This window comes from Pleurodeles waltl, chromosome 8 (assembly GCF_031143425.1).
Source record: "Pleurodeles waltl isolate 20211129_DDA chromosome 8, aPleWal1.hap1.20221129, whole genome shotgun sequence".
Lineage (NCBI taxonomy): Eukaryota > Metazoa > Chordata > Amphibia > Caudata > Salamandridae > Pleurodeles > Pleurodeles waltl.
In genome coordinates this window covers 1,419,799,847-1,419,823,207 of record NC_090447.1, presented here as the reverse complement: position 1 = coordinate 1,419,823,207, position 23,361 = coordinate 1,419,799,847, and the positions used below count along the sequence as shown (strand labels likewise).

General features: G+C 45.4%; 1 protein-coding gene across 1 annotated transcript in view; it reads right to left on the bottom strand.

Annotated features, from left to right (window-relative positions):
* The window catches only part of LOC138248710 (E3 ubiquitin-protein ligase TTC3-like), a 1,210,547-nt gene that overhangs the window by 912,599 nt on the left and 274,587 nt on the right, over nucleotides 1–23,361 (bottom strand). The window contains exon 10 of the mRNA XM_069202542.1: nucleotides 9,353–9,415. Coding sequence (XP_069058643.1) covers nucleotides 9,353–9,415 — 63 coding nt within the window. The remainder of the gene's footprint in view (nucleotides 1–9,352; nucleotides 9,416–23,361) is intronic.

Here is a 23,361-nt window from a genome sequence, read left to right as displayed (position 1 = left end):
AACCGGTCGCATAAGGACACCCATAGGCCCTGTAGAAAAGGACCAAAAGTTCACCTATGTCCGGAGCATCCCAAGTCTACAACGTACTTGCTTGTTGTCTCCGACTGGCTTCTGAGCCAGAGCCTGCAACCTGTTTTTCCCAAGGACCAACTCCCATTGAAAACCACTGGGCACCTGCCACATTACTGCACCCCTCCACCTCGCTGCCTGGAGTGACCTGCTGGTGAAGTTCAGATCAGTACTGCGCCCTGAAATCGGCCTCATAAGTCGCTGTTAACCCTGTGTTTGCTGAATATTGTTTTCCTCCAAAGGTTAAGATTGAAGAGCTCTGAGAACTTCACTGTGTTGATTTCTGAATCTGAAAATTATTTATGCTTGAAAAAAGTACTTACCTGATTACAAAGTTCTTGGGTTTGAAAGATATATAAAAAGTAATGCTATCTTTCTAATTTGGTTTGGGATTTATTATTTGAGTGATTGTCCCATTTATTACCTCTGTGAGTACAACAAATGCTTAGCACTACCCTCTGATAGGCCTAACTGCTCCACCATACTGCCACAAAACAGAGCATTAGTCTTATCTACTTTTGGCTCTACAAATAAATTGAAAATCCACTAGACTCTCTGCGTGGCGTACTTCTTTTTGGTATCCCATAGAGTGAGCCAGCTTCCTACACCTTCTTTACATCCAGTGCCTATGCCTTCCGATTCACCATTTCCTGCACAGATTTGTGAAAAGTGCTGGTTTGAGCAACTGGTTGGTGCGCCTGGAAGCACCGGCTCCCCACACATTCTTGGCCAAGAACGAGGCCTGTGTCTCTCAGTTTCACAGAAGTCCAGTGCTGGGGCATTGTTCAGACTGTTATTGAGGGTTTCAGGGCTTTTATTACTGTGATCATATCCGGTGAAGCTTGAAAATACTAGGTAATGAGTCTCACGGAAGCTGGAGGCAAAAGCTAAAGGGCCAGGGTGGCTTTAAGCATCTTCATTAATTCTGTAGTGAATCCTAGTCTATTTTAATGGGAGAACAGGAGTTAGCTGAGCCTTTGGCTTGCAGACTCGTGCCCCTGTCACCTAGTGACTTTTAACCTACTTAGCTTGCTCTGTCTTAGCCCATTTAATTATTTAACTCTAAGATGGCTGCCTTGTTTATATTTAGGCCACTTGTTATGCTTTGCATTATCAGTGCCACCGCGCTAAGGCGTCAAAATCGAGCAACAAAGACAAACAAACAGTAGGTGCTCACACTTAGGGATTTTCCCTCTCTATACTTTCGAGGGATTGTTTATATTAATTGCCGTCCCAAGCATGTCTGTTATCTATTGTTTGGGAACACACCTACGTCAGGGGTCCTGGTAGCTCTGTATAAATACATCGCACTTTAGACAGATAATCAGAGGGATTCCGACCAGAGGGCATCGCCACCATCGCGGATATCGATGCTGCACGTCGTCTTGAGGCTGACCCAGTCTTCGTGTCCCTACGGAGTCTGAGATAGAGACCTCTCATTCCAAGGTAACGAGGGTTGGGGGCTCTTTTCATGGACATGGCATTGGCAGATTAGGTTTAGCAAACCCAGCTCTCCTTTAGGTAGGAGGTTAGGCCTCTCACATTACGGTATTAGGGCATATTACATCTTGTATGTCTTTTTTATGCATTGCAACATGGTGGGGGTCCTTGTAATGATGACTCTTGTCTTCACAATTCTGTTTCTTGCATTATTTATTATCCTAATCATTGCAGCCCATTCAACTTATCGCACATTGCAGTTGTGTTAAATAAAAATTCTTGAAACTTTACTGCATCTTTGTCATTGCCTGTGTTTGTATGAGACATGATATATCTGTGAGAAAGGGGTAATCTCCGTTTAACCACGACACTCCCTAAGATGTCTTATTCTCGAGTCCATGCATAAAGGCTGCCACAAATCACCTTTTACTATTGTGTTTCTGCTGAGGTGCTGCTAGTGAGCCGGTAAGGTTGGGACAACAGTTGCGACTTGTTGTAGGATAGGCAGAGTCGACTACAAGCAAAAGTACTGTCATCCTTTAACCAGCAGTCTTACCTAGAGCAAGAATCCAAACTACGACAATTCCAAGGACTCTTTGCTATCGGAGTAGGTTGCAGGTGTTACTTTCTCCACTAGTGAACCCTCAACTGCAGAATTACTGCACATTGGTAGCTTCCTTCTGAGGGTTCTGATGGGTGCAAATGACTGGGCTGCTGTTTTGCAGCTGGATAACAAGCAGACAGAGTTCTCGATGAAGAGCAGGTAGAGCAAGAGCATTGAGCTTGTGCCATCAGCCAGACCTAGCAGGGCTGCCTAAGCAGAGCTGCGCTCCTTCCTGCTCTGGGCATCAAACATCACAGCTCTCTAACCGCACTACTACCTGTGTTATAGGCCTAAAATTACGAGACCACAAGGCCTCCAGGCATCACTAAGCTCCATCAGTTAAATGCCACGTGGGAAATTAGAGAGGGCAATTACATACCAGAACGTCTTGTCTCCTTCCCAGTGTTACCTGCCTGCAACAACTACATGCATGGTTGATAAGAACTGAATTGAATATATTCTCATTTCCTGAGCTGATGCTCGGTGCCAAGTCATTTGCCATTCTCCCTTGTTTGGGTAAGTTAACCAAGGTGTCCATGATTACTGTCTCCGGCATTAAACTTACATTAAAACTGCAGTGTGTAGCAGCAGTTCAGTGACATTACTGCATCGAATCATGTTGTGCGCCTTACCCCACTCTCAAACATTTTTTACTAACCCTCTCTACACTTTTTTGATCAAAACACTCGACAAGCCTCACAAGTATCCTCCCTGTGTTCTGGTGATAAACACAGATTACAGACCAGGTGTTGGTCTGTATAAGGGTACTTCGAGTGGCACTTCGGACAGAAGCGGATGGGGGTCCGGTCCATTAGTCTTCGACAATGGATGTGGTCGGGACGACCAGGCCCCGCTGAAGAACGGAAGCCCCGAAGGGCCGCCAGAGCGCTTCTGAGATCGGTGCCGATACAATAACACTGAACCGGTACCGAACGAGAACAATACCATAGATTTTTCGATATTTAGCTAACTTTCCCGATTCGAAATACGGAGCGAAGAGGAACACGTCCGAACCCGATGGCGGAAAGAAAACAATCTAAGATGGAGTCGACGCCTATGCGCAATGGAGCCGAAAAGGGAGGAGTCCCTCAGTCTTGTGACTCAAAAAGACTTCTTCGAAGAAAAACAACTTGTAACACTCCGAGTCCAACACTAGATGGCAGGATAATGCACAGCATGTGTATCTGCAGCTACACATGCCACCGAACATATATATATATATATATATATATATATATATATATATATGGAAAATGTCACTTAGCCAGTGTACATCTGTTCGTGGCATGAGACGCTGCAGATTCACATGCTGTGCATATCCCGCCATCTAGTGTTGAGCTCGGAGTGTTAAAAGTTGTTTTTCTTCGAAGAAGTCTTTTCAAGTCACGAGATCGAGGGACTCCTCCCCTTTCGGCTCCATTGCGCATGGGCGTCGACTCCATCTTAGATTGTTTTCCCTGCAGAGGGTGAGGTAGGAGTTGTGTATATAGTAATAGTGCCCATGCAATGGAGTAAGTATGTATGTACATCATGTGAGTAAAAGTGATATATTTACAAATGTACAAGTTCAATTTTTTTTATCAACTGATAACGGCTACAGGCTCCCAGGGAGGATGCATGTGAATCTGCAGCGTCTCATGCCACGAACAGATGTACACTGGGTAAGTTACATTTTCCGTTCGATGGCATGTGTAGCTGCAGATACACATGCTGTGCATAGACTAGTAAGCAGTTATCTCCCCAAAAGCGGTGGTTTAGCCTGTAGGAGTTGAAGTTGTTTGAAATAATGTTCTTAATACTGCTTCTCCTACTGTGGCTTGTTGTGTTGTTAATACATCCACGCAGTAATGTTTAGTGAATGTATGAGGCGTAGACCATGTGGCTGCCTTACAGATTTCTGTCATAGGTATGTTTCCTAGAAAGGCCATGGTGGCACCTTTCTTTCTAGTGGAGTGTGCCTTTGGTGTAATAGGCAGTTCTCTCTTTGCTTTGATATAACAGGTTTGAATACATTTAACTATCCATCTGGCAATGCCTTGTTTGGATACAGGATTCCCTGTATGAGGTTTTTGGAAAGCTACAAACAATTGTTTTGTTTTGCGAATTTGTTTGGTTCTATCAATGTAGTACATTAGTGCTCTTTTAATGTCTAATGTATGTAATGCTCTCTCAGCTACAGAATCTGGTTCTGGAAAGAACACTGGGAGTTCCACTGTTTGATTTAAGTGGAACAGTGATATGACTTTTGGCAAGAATTTGGGATTTGTGTGTAGAACTACTTTATGTTTGTGTATTTGTATAAAGGGTTCTTGTATGGTAAAGGCTTGTATTTCACTTATTCTTCTGAGAGATGTGATAGCTATTAGGAAGGCTACTTTCGATGTTAAGTACTGTATCTCACACGATACGATATTGAGGTTCCAAGAAGGAACTGGTGGTGTCCTTGGTGGAATAATCCTTTTCAGGCCCTCCATAAATGCTTTTATGACTGGGGTTCTGAATAGCGAAGTAGAATGTGTAATTTGCAGATAGGCCGAAATTGCTGTGAGATGTATTTTAATGGATGAAAAAGCTAACTTAGAATTTTGTAAGTGTAGTAGGTAGCTTACAATGTTTTTTGCAGATGCGTGTAATGGTTGGATTTGATTATTATGACAGTAATAAACAAATATTTTCCACTTATTTGCGTAGCAATGTCTTGTAGTAGGTTTCCTAGCCTGTTTGATGACCTCCATGTATTCTTGTGTAAGGTCTAGATGTCCGAATTCTAAGATTTCAGGAGCCAAATTGCTAGATTGAGCGGTGCTGGATTCGGGTGTCTGGTCTGTTGTTTGTGTTGAGTTAACAGATCTGGTCTGTTTGGCAGTTTGATATGAGGCACCACTGACAGGTCTAGTAGTGTTGTGTACCAAGGTTGTCGTGCCCAAGTTGGTGCTATTAGTATTAGTTTGAGTTTGAGTTTGTTTTGACTCAATTTGTTTACCAGATACGGAAGGAATGGGAGAGGGGGAAAAGCGTAAGCAAATATCCCTGACCAACTCATCCATAACGCATTGCCTTGGGAGTGAGGCTGTGGGTACCTGGATGCGAAGTTTTGGCATTTTGCGTTTTCTTTTGTTGCGAATAAGTCTATTTGCGGTGTTCCCCATCTTTGGAAGTAAGTTTGTAGTATCTGGGGATGAATTTCCCATTCGTGAATCTGTTGGTGATACCGACAGATTGTCGGCTGGCTAACTGGTTTTGAATTCCTGGTATGTATTGCGCTATTAGGCGAATGTGGTTGTGAATCGCCCAATGCCAAATCTTTTGTGCTAAGACACACAACTGTGTCGAGTGTGTCCCTCCCTGTTTGTTCAGGTAATACATTGTTGTCATGTTGTCTGTTTTGACAAGAATGTGTTTGTGGGCTATTAGTGGTTGAAATGCTTTCAACGCTAGAAATACTACTAGTAGTTCTAACTGATTTATATGAAGTAGTTTCTGTTGAGTGTCCCATTGTCCCTGTATGCTGTGTTGGTTGAGGTGTGCTCCCCACCCTACCATGGAAGAATCTGTTGTGATCACGTATTGAGGCACTGGGTCTTGGAAAGGCCGCCCTTGGTTTAAATTTATAGGATTCCACCATTGAAGCGAGGTGTATGTTTGGCGGTCTATCAACACTAGATCTTGAAGTTGACCCTATGCTTGTGACCATTGTGTTGCTAGGCACCGTTGTAAGGGCCGCATGTGTAATCTTACGTTTGGGACAATGGCTATGCATGAGGACATCATGCTTAATAGTTTCATCACTAATTTTACCTGGAACCTTTGGTTTGGGTGCATGCTTTGTATTACGTTTTGGAATGCTTGGACCCTTTGTGGACTTGGAGTGGCAATCCCTTTTTATGTGTTGAGTGTTGCTCCCAAGTATTGTTGTATTTGACACGGCTAAAAAGTGTGATTTTTGGTAGTTCAGTGAGAACCCTAGTTTGTGAAGGGTTTCTATGACTTATTTTGTGTGTTGAGAACACCGTTCTTGCGTATTGGTTTTGATTAACCAATCGTCCAGATACGGGAATACATGTATGTGCTGTCTTCTGATATGGGCTGCCACTACAGCAAGGCATTTTGTAAAGACCCTTGGTGCTGTTGTTATCCCGAATGGCAACACCATGAATTGGTAATGTACCGCTTGGATTACAAACCTTAAGTATTTCCTGTGCGAAGGATGTATGGGTATATGGAAGTACGCATCCTTGAGATCTAATGTTGACATGTAGTCTTGTTGTTTGAGCAAGGGGATTACGTCTTGAAGTGCCTCCATGTGAAAGTGATCTGATTTGATGTAAAGATTTAGTGTTGTGAGATCTAAGATGGGTCTTAGAGTTTTGTCCTTTTTGGGTATTCGAAAATACAGGGAGTAAACACCTATTCCTTTCTGATGATTGGGTACTAGTTCTATAGCATCTTTTTGCAACAACGCTTGGACCTCTAGCTGTAATAGATCCATGTGTTGTTTGGACATGTGTGTTCTTGGAGGCACATTTGGTGGTAATTGTAGGAATTCTATGCAATAACCATGTTGGATAATGGCTAGGACCCACAAGTCTGTTATTTCTTCCCAGTTTTGATAAAAATCTGTCAGTCTCCCCCCCCACTGGTGTTATGTGTTGGGGATTTGTGACACTGAAGTCACTGTTTATTTTGAGGGGTCTTTGGGCTTTGGAACTTTCCTCTAGTTTTAGGGAACTGTCCACCTCTGTATTGTCCCCGAAAGCCTCCTCTCTGATACTGGCTCTGGTATGTGGGTCTGGTTTGTGAGGTTGAGGGTTCTGTGGTTTGGGCCCGAAACCCCCCTCTAAATTGTGTCTTCCTAAATGTGCCTCTGCTCTGTGGGGAGTAAAGCGCACCCATGGCCTTGGCCGTATCCGTGTCCTTTTTTAGCTTCTCGATAGCTGTGTCTACCTCCAGCCCAAACAACTGCTGTCCATTAAAAGGCATATTAAGCACAGCCTGTTGGATTTCGGGCTTGAATCCGGAGGTACGTAGCCATGCGTGTCTCCGAATAGTGACCGCTGTATTCACAGTTCTTGCAGCTGTGTCTGCTGCATCCATTGCCGATCGTATCTGGTTATTCGAGATACTTTGGCCCTCTTCCACCACTTGTTGTGCACGCTTTTGGAACTCTTTGGGCAGATGTTCTATAAAGTGCTGCACTTCATCCCAATGAGCTCTGTCATATCTTGACAACAAAGCCTGGGAATTGTCAATGCGCCATTGATTGGCTGCTTGTGCTGCAACTCTTTTCCCCGCTGCGTCAAACTTTTGACTTTCTTTGTCGGGTGGTGGTGCATCTCCAGAGGTGTGTGAATTCGCCCTTTTACGTGCTGCGCCTACTACTACTGAGTCAGGTGTCAGTTGCTGCGTGATGTACACAGGGTCTGTAGGGGGAGGCTTGTACTTTTTCTCCACCCTAGGTGTGATGTCCCTGCCTTTGACGGGCTCTTGAAATACTTGCTTTGCGTGTTTCAACATTCCTGGTAACATTGGAAGACTCTGGTACTGACTATGTGTTGACGACAAAGTATTAAATAAAAAGTCCTCTTCAATCGGTTCAGCGTGCAGTGTCACATTGTGAAACGCAGCTGCTCTGGACACAACCTGCGTGTAAGCAGTACTGTCTTCAGGTGGTGATGGTCTTGCTGGGTAGCAGTCGGGACTATTATCTGATACAGGCGCATCATAAAGATCCCATGCATCTGGGTCATCCTGGCTCATCCCTGTGTGCGTTGGAGACTGCATCATAGGTGGGGTAGCAATTGGTGATGGTTGCGGTGAGTGGCGTGGTAATGGTGGCGGAGTTACTTGTTTTGCCACCTTTGCCTGTGGTTGTTTGTCTTTGTCTTGGAAAGCAAGTTTCCTTTTCATCCTTATAGGAGGGAGAGTTCTTATTTTCCCTGTATCCTTTAGAATATGGAGCCTTCTTTGTGTATAATCTGGCTCCCCTGCTTCTAGCTCTTGTCCAAATTTATGGCCTTGCGGTTGTGCTGAAAGGCCTTGTTCCTCGGTGTAGGAGCTTGTTTTCGGCTCCGAAGCAGGATGTTTCGGTACCAATACTTTTTTAACAGTCTTTTTCGGCTCTGAAGCCACTTTTTTTGGTTTCGGTGTTCCGATCTCTCGGTGCCGACTCATCTCGGTGCCGGTATCTCGATGTCGAGATTGCTCGGAACCAGGGTCCCGGTGTAGAGTATGTTCTGTGCCAGTATCTCGACCGGAGTCGGATGACTTCGACACGTGTGCCCTTTTTCGGTGCCGATGGACGGTCACCAAATTTACGGGTTAAGCCATGGCCTGCCGGCGGTGGCGTCCCCTGGGCCTTCATGATTTTTGCATGAGTTTTGGCCAGGGCTGTTTTACTCACGGTTTTCGGCGTCTGCTTTGTTTCGTGCTCGTCCGAGTCAGCAATGGAGAAAGTCTCTTCTTCCTCGATGTCGTGGTGTCCTGACGGCGCCGACGCCATTTGAAGCCTTCGTGCTCTCCGGTCCCGTAGTGTTTTCTTCAATCGAAACGCCTGACAGGCCTCGCAGGTATCCTCTTTGTGTTCGGGGGACAAACACAAATTACAGACCAGATGTTGATCTGTGTAAGGATACTTGTTGTGGCATTCGGGGCAGAAGCGGAATGGGGTCCGTTCCATTAGCCTTGAAGACACACGCGGTCGGGCCGATCAGGCCCCGCCGGGGAATCGAAGCCCCGAAGGGCCACTGGAGCTTTTCTTGATTCGGTGTCGATCTGCGTTAACTAACCCGATACCGAACGCAAACAATACCGTCAAATTTTCCGATATTTAACTAACTTTCCGAACCGAAACACGGAGCGAAGAGGGACACGTCCGAACCCGATGGCGGAAAGAAAATAATCTAAGATGGAGTCGACGCCCATGCGCAAAGGAGCCGAAAGGGGAGGAGTCCCTCGATCTCGTGCCTCGAAAAGACTTCTTCGAAGAAAAACAACTTGTAAACGTTTGTCGTTTTTTTTTACAACAACGAAAGAGGTAGCAAGCCATTGACAAAATTCTAGTTTTTTGACAATCCCATCAGTACGTTATTTGTTAAGCAATCATACCAGAGTTAATTATATAGGGTACTATGCTCATTTTGTGATTTAAACTATTTATGCAAGATAGTGTTACATTGTAAATCATTGCAAAACAGTTGCTCTCATGAGAAGTATTTATACAGTTTCAGGTCAAACACTTACGTGTATTCAGCAATTTGCAGATAGCAAAGGGCTCGGTTGCCATATAGAATGTGATTTTCAGGGCTTTGAAAATAAAAAATAATAGTTTGCTTACATACATTTTCACTTAGAGGGATGTTAACACTGATGGACAGTTTTCTTTTTTTTACTACTCTTCTAACTTTGCAATTTTCCAATTACATAACAAATGCATTTATTAATGACACATTTCAGGCAGTAACAATTTCCTTAACTTTAACTAGTGACACTTTTACTGCTGATGGCCCCAATCATAAGGATATAAACTGCAAAACTGAACAAGTTACTCACCTTCAGTGAAGACTAATCAGGCAGAGACAGAACCTAGCCACAGATTCCTCACCTTCAAAGTCTCCCCCAGGCACTAGACTGGATCTGGAAACTTTTTCCAGCAGTACCTCTGCACGTCGGTAGAAGGGGTTGTGTGACTTTAGCGATGTTGTCCACCGGATAGGATGTCGACAGAGTCCATATAATCCTCACTTCGAAACACTGACGTCAGTTTCTTATGTGAGCGTTTTCCGCTGCAAAAAGTGAAGCCACTTATAGAAACTGCCTATGAAAACAGTGTGCCAAAAAAGAATAATCTCGGAGTTAATCAATTATAAACTCCTAATGAAGGCACCTTAACGCCAAGAAAGGGATCTCAGAGGTTAAAAGAGAAGTCAGTTTGCAGAGGTTCTCTTGGAGGGGGAGTCTGTGTCCTTAGAAATCAGACCGTAGAACGGGGAGGATGGTTGGGTTGTTAACGAATCTGCAGCTAGATCCTGTCTCTATTAGCTAAGGCGTTACCAAAGGTAACTTGTTCATCGGATAGAGACATCTAGCCGCAGATTCTTTAACTTAGAATTAAATACCAAAGCAATATCATCCACGGAGGAGGGTCTGCGGACCAATTTCATACAAGAAGTCCTGCAGGGCCAAATGGGCAAAATGCCTGTCACAACCGACCTGACTGTTCAGACAGTAATGTTAGGTAAACGTGTGCAAGGAAACCCATGTTAATGTCAGGTATAAATCCATGACCTGAATTCCACATTCTAATGCAGTGGTCCCAGATTTATCTCTGGTAGATTGAGCACGCAAGCCCACAGGAAGCTGATTCTTGGCTAATGCGTAGCAGAATTTTAATGCAAAAGCGAAGGATACAGAGATAAGTCACTGACTAGACATTGGAACAATTTGGTCTAGAAAGTGAGTGGATACTCTGAGGAACTAAGTTGAGTAAGAATATACTCCACACTATAGGAAATGTGGAAAGTACCACAGGCAAGTAAAGTCACAAAGGTATTGAAAAGCATGGGAATAATGTTATCATGGCAACAGGACAAAATGTGTTAGAAAACAGACAATATGAACATAAAAACCACCTTCTCCCAAGGTGGGATTGATCCCATGTTCGGCCAGTACATGAGGGCCCAGTGGCAATGCCACTGAGCTATAGCTCCTCACCATAAAAAGCCATGATGTTAGCCGAAGCTGCTCTGTAAAAGCACAGATGAGGAGGGGGAACCAAGAACCCATTTATGAAGACCAAGCATGAACAATGTTGTAATAGAAATATGCCAAAGACCACAACAGCAACCATTGGTATAGAACAACAGTTGTCCCAAGAAAAAAAAGTGCCAGAGACCATATTAACGCCTGTGGGACCCAACTAGAAAGTAGAACACACATAGGAGTAAAAGAAAAATAATTGTCAATGTAATGACAAAAGAAATAGGTATATGGAGAGATAGCTAGATAGAGATAGACATAGCGATAGACAGATAGATAGACAGAGATAGACAGACACAGAGACAGATAGAGAGACAGAGATAGAGAGATAAAGAGATAGAAAGCAGCCAAGACAGAAGTCGTCACTACAATTATGTCATATAAATGTATGAGAAACGAGCAGAGTAATCAGCAAGATAGTACTAATACAAAAGAAAGGAAAGTGTGGAGAAAATCACCTACACCCCAGTAAAATAAAGGCCATTGAAGCATTTAAAAAAATGCCTGCAGACTGAGACGTCCTCATCAGGTCGCTGATAACAAAAGCTTAAAAGACAGCAGGTGTGAAAGCTGGCTTAAGTACAGACCAAAAGGTAAAATACATAGGGCCTGATTATAACTTTGGAGGAGGTGTTAATCCGTCCCAAATGCGACGGATATACCACGAGTTCCATAGGATATAATGGACTTGTAATACGGCTGGTGGTATATCTGTCACTTTACCGTCACTTTTGGGACGGATTAACACCTCCTCCAAAGTTGTAATCAGGCCCATAGTTCTCTACGGATGAAACCCCATAAAGTGGACGTCTGCAAACTGAAAACAACTCAACCTATAAAAAAAGCAGCAATTACACAAAATAGGAAGTAACGTTCCTACAGGAAACAGGAGACATTAAAATCACCAGAAGGTAAAAGACAAAGCATGTCTACTGCCTACATTATACCAATGTATATGGGCATCTTCCGAACGGAGGGAGGTCACAGCAAAAGGAAACATAGCCTTATGAATTAAGGAATCTTAATAATAACGCAGAAATATTAAACTAAACCCAGAGAGGTAGAAATATTATGACACCCTGAAAAATAGAGGGAAAGGAGCCAACCAAGAAGAGTGTGTCTGAAGGGAGAAACCAATCCCCTTACGAACTCGTCCCAACACAAGAGAGAAGTTCAAAGAACATGCGCAAACAACTAGGTATCCTCCATAAAACAGGAGGCAGCCATCAACACAGAAGATGACCATGTGGCAACATCTTAAGAATAAATATGTAGAAATCTGGAGGTCCTGAGTGGAGTGTGGCCTCTTGCCTACGAGGAGCCTGTAGCAGCCAAGGTATAGGACGGTACATGTAGGGAGCTGGGTTCTGGTTGCAGTACCCTCCACCCCCACACTTTTTGCCTGTTCTTTAAATGCAACTTTGAAGTGCACTGGGTTCCTGCCAACCAGGTCCCCAGTGCCACTGTTCCTGCCCTAAAACAAAACATTTGGTCACTTGATCCCCAAGTGACCATGCCCGTCAGCCCTCCTGTAACACCCTTCTAAACAGTACCCCTGGCACCTAGCGCATGGGTACTGAAGAACAAGTTACTTACCTTTGGTAACTAATTATCTAGTAGAGACATATACTAGTTGCAGATTCCTTACCTTAGAATTTCTCCCAGGTGTCAGTCTGGATCCGAAAGTTTTATTCAAGCAGTACCCCTGCATGCCCTTAGGTGGCGTTGGTCGACTCTGCATCTTTAATTAGCATTGTGGTAGTCATATATAACGTTGTGGGTCGTATACAGGAACCACCCCAGCATGTTGATGTCAGTTTCTTTTCACGACTTTCCACGCCAGAATTGCTGAGACATGAAGAACACTGACCCTGGTGTGCCAGAACTAGGGCCCCAAGTCTCCGTCCCTAGAAAACATTTCGCAGAGTGGGAAGGATGAGTGGGTGGGTGGTTAGGTAAGAAATCTGTAACTAGAATATGTCTCTACCAGATAATCTGTTACCAAAGGTAAGTAACTTATTAATCTGACAGAGACTTCCAAGTTGCATATTCCTTACCTTGGAATAGATACCCAAGAAATACCATCCCAGGAGAAGGGTCTGCGAACCAAGATCATACTAGGATATCCTCGAGGACTGAATGGGCAAAGTACCTGTCCCTTCGAACCTGACTGTCCAGGCAGTAGTGCTTGGTAAACGTGTTCAAGGATGCCCACTTGGCTGCCTGGAAGATGTCTAGAACTGGAACTCCACGTGCTAACGCAGTGGTTGCAGCTGTTGCTCTAGTAGAGTGAGCACGTAAGCCCTCCAGAGGTTGCTTTTAGCTAATGCTTAGCACATTTTAATGCAGAGAACAACCAATCTTGAGATGGTTCTCTTCTGCACAGTCCAACCTTTCTTCACATCCACATAATTCACAAATTGTTGATCATCCACCCGGAACTCTGGTACAATCAAGATAGAAGGCCAATGCGTTTTTTGGGTGCAGATGGTGGAGTCTCTCCTCTTCCTTAGAAGGATGTGGGGGTGCGTAAAAAGTAGACAAAATAATGGAATGGCCTACATGAAAGGGCGTGACTACCTTTGGTAGAAAGGAAGCCCTGGTATGAAGCACCACCTTGTCTGGATGGATGGATGGAGATGAAAGGTGGCTTGAGGAAGGAGCCTGCAGCTCACTCACTCTGCAAGCAGAGGTGATGGCTACAAGGAAGACTTTTTTCAGAGTAAGCAGGCAAAGTGAGGAGTTGTGAAGTGGCTCAAAAGGAGCACACATAAGTAAGAACTAAGTTCAAATCCCTTTGGAACATTATGAATGGAGAAGGAGAAAACAAATGGGTAAGATCCATCAGGGATCTACCAACAATAAGAGATTTAAACAAGGAGGGTTGGTCAGGTAATCTCAGCAGAGATAGCAGACAAGTGACCTTTTCGGGTGCCAAAAGCAGAGGCCTGCTGGGCTAGAGAAAGAACAAACAAGAACCTCTGATAGAGAAGCAGAAAGGAAGGGAGGTGGGGGTTCAGACTTGTTTTGGCACCATGCCACAAATTTGCTCCAACAACAGGCGTATACCGTTTTGGTGGAGGTACGCCTGGCTGCAAAGATAAGATTACAGACTTCAGATGGAAAGTCAAAAGCTGTCAATTGCCACCGTTCAATCTCCATGCCAGAAGGCAGAGACTGGACAGGTTTAAGTGGAGAACCGTGCCCTGCTGCTATGACCAAAGATGGGGCAATCTGATCGGAGGATCGCTGGCCATGTTCAAGAGATCAGGATACCACACTCTTCGTGCCCAGTCCGGAGCCACAAGAATTACTGGTCGTTCTTGATCTTCTTGAGAATTCTGGTTCGAACTGGTATTAATGGAAAGGCAGAAAGGAGGCTTGAGTCCCACTTGAGATGAAGTGTCCCCAAGCGAGTGCCATCTTGAAAACATCAATACTCAAAGCGCGTTCTCTACAAAGGTGAACAGATCTAACTGGTAAATGAGACCGAGCGTCACCTCTGGATGAAGATGCCATTCACGATCGACCAAGCACTGACGGCCGAATTAATCCGCTCTGGCGTTCAGAGAGCCCAGCCGATGTTGAACCACCAGGGATATGCCCTGATGTTCCAGTCACTTCCAGAGGCGCAGAGCCTCCTGACAAAGAGTCCATGATCCCACCGTGTCCTGCTTGTTGCAGTCCCACATGGCGGTGGTGTTGTCTATGATCATCTGCGTAAAATTCCCTTTGAGAGAGTGAAGGAATGCTTTCAATGCTAGCCTGATCACCCGGAGCTCCAAAAGATTGATATGGAGCACGGGCTTCCCCGGAGACCAGACTCCTCTGACCTCCACCTCTCCCATGGGCCGCACCATCCGAGGAGTGACGTCCTCAACCAAGCGTGTTCTCAAGGCCACTCTTGAAGCAACTGGTTTACCTATTGAGTTGGCTGTATCCAGTCCACATCATGTTGTGAACTTTGCTGCATCTCTCCCATCAGCAACAGCTTGGGAGAGTATGGCTCAGGCCTCCTATATGGCCCTTGGCAGCACTTGTGTAATTGTGTCCCATAAAGTATGGGAGTAACAGCCCAAAAGGCATGCAATGTTTACAGACCGCAAAGCTATTCAGGAAGAAGAAGACAGCTTCTTTCCAAGCTGATCCAGTCTTTTGGATTCCCTATCTGGAGGTGCGGAAGGGAATGCTCCTGGGGATGTAGAGGCCTGGATAACCAAGCTATCAGGGAAGGGGTGTTGCATCAGGAACACTGGGCCATTAGGTGCTGGTCTATGGCAGTGGGCGATTGTCCTACTGACAGGAACGCCGGTGCTGGGTTTAGACCAAGTCTACAGCAGGACATTGGCGAGGGCTTCATGAAAGGGCAAAAGGCGTTCTGACGAAGAAGCACCAGGCTGAAGCACCTCAGTCAGGAGGTTAGTACTGATGGCCACCGAAGGCAGCTCGAGACCCAGGACCTCAGCCGCTCTCCTTATCCACCATGGAATAAGATGATCCCTGCCACCATAGCCACGGTAGGGGGAGAAAGCATGCCAGCATAAGGCGAAGTGTCCAGACCACTGCCTTCACCCAGGTCCTGAGCCCAGTCCATGGAGTTAGCAAGCGTGTATTCTAAAGGGTCCAGCAACCCCTCCATACTCTCAGCGTGCCTTTATCCAGAATAATAAAGGTCAGGAACCGACCTAGGGAGCAAGGTCCCCATCAAAGTCAGAATCGGCGTCGAGCAACGCCGTTCTGGCTCCATGCTGGAGTCGGGAATGAGTATGGGATCGATGCCAACTGCGATCCTGGGCGGCGGCGGCGGGACCGTCGACACCTGAACCATCATTGAGAAAAGTCATGGTGGCATGACCAACGCCAGTCCAGATACGGGAACGGCTACCTGAGTGCCCCATGGAGCAGAGGCTGAAGCCACTGGCGTGGAACCTGATGGGGCCACTGTTGACCCCATAGGCCCCGAAGGAACCCGGCAGGATCTGACTGGCCAAAAATGAGGCGCATGGCCACATGAATGTTTTGCAATTGGGCAGGAGTGGCTCTGGCTTGGGGATGTGCGGAGCTGATCCAGAAGTACGCTCTGAGGATGGGGGACCCTCCTTTTCCCGCATCGGGTCATCCAACCAACAGGTTGAAGTCGAAGAACATTCCGAGGACTTAGAGTGGGACGACGAACAGTGTGGGCTCCGCGAGCGATCTCAGGACCTTCTTCTTGACAGACTAGGAGTGACACGGAGCCCAGCACTAGTCCGCAAGTCGCTTTAGGGACTGCGCCCTCAAAGGTCTCGGGTTCATGGCCCGGCACTCTGGGCATTACTTTGGGTCGTGGTCGAGCTCCAAACACCAAAAACACACAAGGTGTGGATCCGTCACTGACAACATCCAGTGTCAGGAGTCGCATGGCTTGAATATAGTCTTCCATGATTACATCTTAATGCATCAGAATGTCAAAAAGTCTTTGACAAAAGTAAAAAAAAAGTCCAGTCAAAAAGTGACTGCAGGGGTAGCTCTTCTTCGGATCTGCAATTAGGCTGACGCAGAAAGAAAAGAACTGATGTCAGTGCGCTGGGGTAGTGCCTATATAGGACCCGCAATTTCATACCCAGTGAGCAGGACACCGACAGATACAGAACTGACCAACGCCACGTGACAGCGCACAGGGGTCCTGCTCGAGAAAAATCTCCGGATCCAGAATGATGCCTGGGGGAAATTCTAGGGGAACGAAACTGCAACTAGAAGTCTCCATCAGATTCCTGTTGTAGCTGTTCTCAAGCCTAATTCATCACTACCCCCCTTTTCAGAGAGCACACCCATGGTATCTGGACTGTATGATTCCACTTTCATGTAGATAGTTTAAATCATACTAAAATTAACCTAAGCCATCCTAGGATTGATCACCCCTCCCTAGAACCAGGAGCCTGATTTAGAGTTTGAAGAATGGGGCTACTCCGTCACAAACGTGACACCTTATAGGCCTTGAGCCAACCATGTTATCGATATCACTTGGGGGATGGGTTTTAATATGATTTATTGGCAAGGTATGGGGAATATATGATAGCGAGTCATAACTTTATTGACTTTTGTGAGTTACCACTCCACTCCCTTGTGGATAACTTGATGCAAATTGCATTTTTTTCATCAATTTATTTATTTTGAATTTTATTACTGAACAACTACAGTAAATGTGATTATATAAATGGATAATTATAATAGTAATTTTGATTATGTTAAGTACACCAAGTAAAATCAATACATTGTTTAATTAATTTGTCCAGAACTGGTGGTGAATGACTGTGCAACCTCATGATGAAAACTGAAACAAGCACAATCTGTCCCTCTGATCCTCAGTGTGGATTTCATTTATAGTTATATGTCCATATGGAGATACACTGACAAGCCCACAGGACTACTCACCATGAAAAACTTTGTTAGAGTCAGCTCAAGTAATGAATCACATTCCACTGATGGACATTGCAGAATCCTGTTTACTATGAAGAGAGTTTTACAGACTATAAAGCGAAAAGCTGAAGCAAGTGTCAGTGGTGATGCTTGAACAAGTGAGTGCACAAGTAAAAGCTTAAATAGGAGAACACTCTTAAAGTCAAATGTGTCTGCTGAAGAATGTATATTTTGTGGAATGATAAAATGCTACAAGGGAACATCAACGTGTGAGAAATTAATCAAGGCCACGAAGCTTAACGTTGACAAAAGGCTTTGAGAGTGTGCAATCATTAACTGTGATTCAAAGATCTTAGCAGTTTGTTGTAGGGACAAAGTGGCTGCAGAAGCCCATCATCATGCATCTTGCTGTACGAACAATACAAGGATTAAAGCAAAGGAGGAAGATCATACATCTAGCATTCAAACCGATGATCACTACAAAAATGTGAGAGATGAAGCATATGATGAAATATCTCAATACATTAGAACTGTGATTATTCCTAACAAAGAGGTAATCCGTGTGACAACTCACTGAAAGGCTTGAAACCCTGTCACGCAGACGAATACACAGATCGATCAATCAACCATGAAGCATATTAGAAAAAAATTGGACTCAGTTCAGTGACAGCCTCCACATATTCCCAGACAACCAAGAAAAGTGATTAGCCCAACCTGATAATGTCATGCTACAGGCCGCTGTAAGAGAAGATTAGAATCTGAAAAGGGAATTATCAGTTTTAAAGGTTAAGGCAAAAGACATGAACAAGATCGTTGATCAAGCATCGCACATAAGAACAATGATTAAAACAAACTTGACATCAACACCACGGCCATATCATCCATCAGACATTGATAAAGATTCATGTACAGTACCCGATTACCTTAAACGGTTCTGATTAATACTTCTGACTGGAGATCCAGAAAACACAAAGCCATCCCAAAAGGTTCGCCTTACTTATGCAGTCATTTAGTCAGGACATTATATATGCAGTCACAAATGGCCAGCTGACTGTGCCTCCCCCCCCCTCACTCTGCCAACCCCCCAAGCAATTATTGCTCCAATACACTGTAAAAATGCTGATAGGGAATGTTGAAATCATTCGCACTCTAAACAGACGTGGTCATGGGATTTCATACTCATGAGCAAACTGTTCTTCCAGCCAACATTCAGCCTCATGTCTTCACTAATTTAGTAAGGGATAACATTGATAGGCTGGAAGAGACTCTTACTGGTAAAGGGACAACTCATCAAGTCAACATTATAGCTGTGCAGCCCAAGTTGTTTTGACCACAAACTTTTAAAGCTTCACTCCCAGGCACTGAGAAACAAAAGCAATGAACAGTGACCACCACAAATACTGAAGAATTGTTCATGTATGTTTTTTGGTGATCGAGTTGGGCCTTAGACATTGTAAGTACCGAAGTCATACCTGAATGTGTTGCCCATTAAGCCTGCACAAAATAAGAACACAGGGCCTGACTGCGACCTTGGTGGATGGGATACTGTCACAAACGTGATGTACATCCTGTCTGCAGTATTACACGTTCCTTTATATGCCATGGAACTTTGTGACAGAGTATCCCATCCGCCAAGGTCGTAATCAGGCCCATAATCTGGGTTGTTACCCGCACAGATAATACCAAATTGAACAGGATTTAACATTAGTACTAGAGATTTAGTCAGTGTATCACAGGATTCTATTGGCTACTTTCTACCGTTACTGCCTCTGCAACTGAATTGACAACTGTTTCTGAAATTTTTAAACCAGTCAGAGCTGACAATGGAATCACTGCAGCTTATCCTTTTGGACTTGTCAGCTGCGTTCGAACTGTTAATCATAAGGTGCTACTAGATAATCTGGAGATCATTAGAATTAGGAACTCTGCCTTGGCTCTGTTAAGGTCTATCCATACAGACAGAGAACAATCAGTTTCCCTTAGAAGTCTATCTTTCCAAGACCTTCTCCCTTCCTTGCAGAGCTCCACAAGGGGATTCATCAAGCCCTACTCTATTCAACATGTATGTTACACCGCTGGCAAAAGTGATCCACTCCTTTAACTTTTCTACAGTTTCCTATCTGGCCTATACTCCTATTGTAGTCTCAATCTCAAGTGACATCATTGTGGTAGCAAAATGTTTTAACAATGGTATCCTCGAGATAGGCAGATGGGTGAAAAACAACTGGCTTAAACTTAACTCTGGCAAAACAGTTCTTCTGTTTAGAATTGCATCTCCTTTTGGTCCCCTACCTGGTTCCCACAGGATTTTGGCCCTCTCCCTTCGTCAGAAATGATAAGAATTTGGGAGTTACAACGCCCCTCCCACCCCCACCTCCAATTAACATGTCTGTGTTTATTTTTATTTTTTTACATGTACTGATTGCCTTTCTAAACAGTGCAAACATTGCTGCACCAGATAATAGAAGGACAAATGTGTACAACTATGTCACATTGTACAAAACAAGTACCGGATAAGGCCGCAAACAATCTAGCACTGGAGAGACAATACATCAGGGGGGCATCCATGTCAAGCATGAACAAATCAGGTGGCAGAGGCGTCAGTAGTGTCAGGTTCTAAGGTTAGAAGGTAAGCATGAAGATGTTGACAAACGTCCTTAGGCCTAGAGGATGGAGATTGAACAGAAGCACATAGGTCACTAGTTGTGTCATAGGACACTAGGTTGCAGATCCAGGTGTCTATAGTGGGAGCTCTAATGCTGCCCCGATAAAGGGCTATGTGTCCTTTGGCAAGGTGTAAGGCCACGGGATAAAGGCTTAACATATCCCAGAAGAGCCACCAAAGGATCTGGAGCAACTGTGTGTTTGAGCAAGGATGAAAATAAAGTTAACACCACCTCCCAGTAGGTGCGGTATTGTTGGACAGTTCCAGGCTAGGTGTGAAAAGTCAACAAGGTTGGCAGTGCATATGAGGCATTGATAAAATCTGGTGGGGTCAAGGCGAGCCAGGGCTGTGGGCGTGGTGTATGGAGGATGGAGACATTTATAGTGGAGCAATTTATGTCTGTGGTTTAACAATACCAGTTTCGTCTGCGTACAACAGTATTGCCAAGCCTTGTCTGATATGGAAAAGAAATGTCCAAGTCCTGTCCCATGCCTGCCTGCTCATGGCCCCTAGGTGTCACAGAAAGACTAACATGATATAGCGGGACACTAGTTGGGAATTGTCCACAGCAGTGATAATTAGTGTCGGGTGCAGAGGGGGAGTCAGCTAGTTCCTCAGGGTATGTAGGAATAGTGTCCCATAGGGTGCTTTGTAGACAATGGAAACTAAAGTGGTCGACATGTGGCTTGTCTCCCAAGGGGAGTGGGTGTAGGTGGCATAGTGGTCTTGCGATTCATGAAGAGATCGCCAAATGTGTGTAAATGAGGAGTTTCTAATGTCCTCCGCACTAAGCGTTCCCGGGTGAGGGGGAGCTATGGGTTGTTTGAAAGGGCTGGATTAGGGGAGCTATGGGGTCCACACTTAAGTATCATTTGAGTCATGACCATGCTCAGCAATTTATAGTGAGGGTTTGAATATCTATGGGGTCCTGCGAAAGGCTTCAGGGGAGTAGCATCGACATTGGAGTGTTGTGTGTTTGATGGTGCTCATGTTTAAGGAAGCCTGGCGCCCCGGTGGTATCAATAATAAGCAAAGTGGCACTTTGCCACCAAGCAGTATAGCCGGTGGTCAGATACCCTGAATCTGCCATGCTCATATGGAAGAGTGTGCGTCTCCCAGCAAATTCTGCGGCACCGACCCCCTGGCAGACCAATCGCAGCAGAAATCTACGCAGGATGTCAAGAAATGTTAAGTCAAAACAATGGGGATGTTAATAAAATGGTGTAGGACGTTGGCTCTGTATATACTATCTTAAAGTAAGAGATAGTGTGCACAGAGTCCAAGGGTTCCCCTTAGAGGTAAGATAGTGGCAAAATTAGATAATTCTAATGCTCTATTTTGTGGTAGTGTGGTCGAGCAGTTGGCTTATCAGAGGGTAGCGTTAAGCATTTGTTGTACACACACACACACAGGCAATAAATGAGGAACACACACACTCAAAGACTTAACTCCAGGCCGATAGTTTTTATATAGAAAAATATATTTTCTTAATTTATTTTTAGAACCACAAGCTCAAGATTTGAAGTAAATACATAAAATGCAAGGTACTCCACACAGGTAAGTTAGGAAATTTGAATTAGAGCAATAGCATACACAGTTTTAGTAAAAATGGCAATAAGCTATTTTAAAAGTGGACACAGTGAAAAAATGTATAGTTCCTGGGGGAGGTAAGTAATGGTTAGTTTGTCAGGTAAGACAGACACTTACAAGTCTAAGTTCCTGGGCATAGGCAGCCCACTGTTGGGGGTTCAAGGCAACCCCAAAGTTACCACACCAGCATCTCCGGGCTGGTCAGGGGCAGAGGTCAAAGAGGTGTCCAAAACACATAGGCGTCTATGAAGAACAGGGGTGCTCCGGTTCCAATTTGCCAGCAGGTATGTACCCGGGCAGACCTGGGGGGTTTTGTAGTGCACTGTTGGGGGGACACAAGTAGGCACACAAAACACACCCTCTGCGGTACAGGGGTGTCCAGGTGCAGTGTGCAAAGCAGGCGTTGGGTTTTGTATAGGATTCAATGGAGGGAACCAGGGGTCACTCTAGTGGTGCAGGGAGGGCACAGGGGGGCTTCTCAGGCCAGCCACTGACTGGGCTAGGCAGAGGGTCGCCTGAGGGTCACTCATGCACTGAGGTTGGATTCCTTCTGGTCCTGGGGGCTGCGGGTGCAGTGCTTAGTCCAGGCGTCGGGTTCCTTGTTACAGGCAGGGGCGGTCAGGGGGAGCCTCTGGATTCTCTCTGCATGCGTCGCTGTGAGGGTCCAGGGGGGTCGCCACGGGCTACTTACGAGGTCGCAGTCGCCTGGGAGTCCTCCCTGTAGTGTTGGTTCTCTGGAGCTCGAGCCGGGGGCGCCGGGTGCAGAGGGTGAAGTCTCACGCTTCTGGCGGGAAGAGTGAGGTCTTTAAAAGTTGCAAAAGTTGTTTCTGTTGTTCAGCAGAGCCGCTGCTCACAGGAGTTTCTTGGTTCTGAGGCTTCAGAGGTCGCTAGTCCCTGTCGGATGTGTCGCTGTTGCAGTTTTCTTCGAGTCAGGAGACAGGCCGGTAGGGCTGGGGCCTAAGCAGTTGTTGTCTCTGTCGTGTCTGCAGGGCTTTCAGGTCAGCAGTCCTTCTTGTTTCAGGTTGCAGGAATCTGATCTCCTGGGTCTGGGTCGCCCCTAAATACTAGATTTAGGGGTGTGTTTAGGTCAGGAAGGCAGTAGCCAATGGGGAGGGGGGGGGGCACATCCTAATCCTATTGGGGGAATCCTCCAAACTTAAGATGGAGGATTTCTAAAGGCAGGGTCACTTCAGCTCAGGACACCTCAGGGGCTGTCCTGACTGGTGGGTGACTCCTCCTTGTTTTTCTCATTATCTCGTCCAGCCTTGCTGCCAAAGGTGGGGGCAGTGGCCGGAGGGGCGGGCACCTCCACTAGCTGGGATGTCCTGGGGTGCTGTAACAAAAGGGGCGAGCCTTTGAGGCTTACCGCCAGGTGTAACAGTTCCTGCAGGGGGAGGTGAGAAGCACCTCCACCCAGTACAGGCTTTGTTTCTGGCCACAGAGTGACAAAGGCACTCTTCCCCATGTGTCCAGCAACACATCTGGTTGTGGCAAGCTGGCAGGAACTGGTCAGCCTAACACTAGGAGTCAGACTTTTACAATAAATTCCACACTGGCATCAGTGTGCATTTATTGTGCTGAGAGGTTTGATACCAAACTTCCCAAATTTCAATGTAGCCATTATGGAACTGCGGAGTTCATGTTTGACAAACTCCCAGACCATGTACTCTTTATGGCTACCCTGCACTTACAAGGTCTAAGGTTTTGCTTAAACACTGTAGGGGCATAGTGCTCATGCACATATGCCCTCACCTGTGGTATAGTGCACCCTGCCTTAGGGCTGTAAGGCCTGCTAGAGGGGTGACTTACCTATGCCACAGGCAGTGTGAGGTTGCCATGG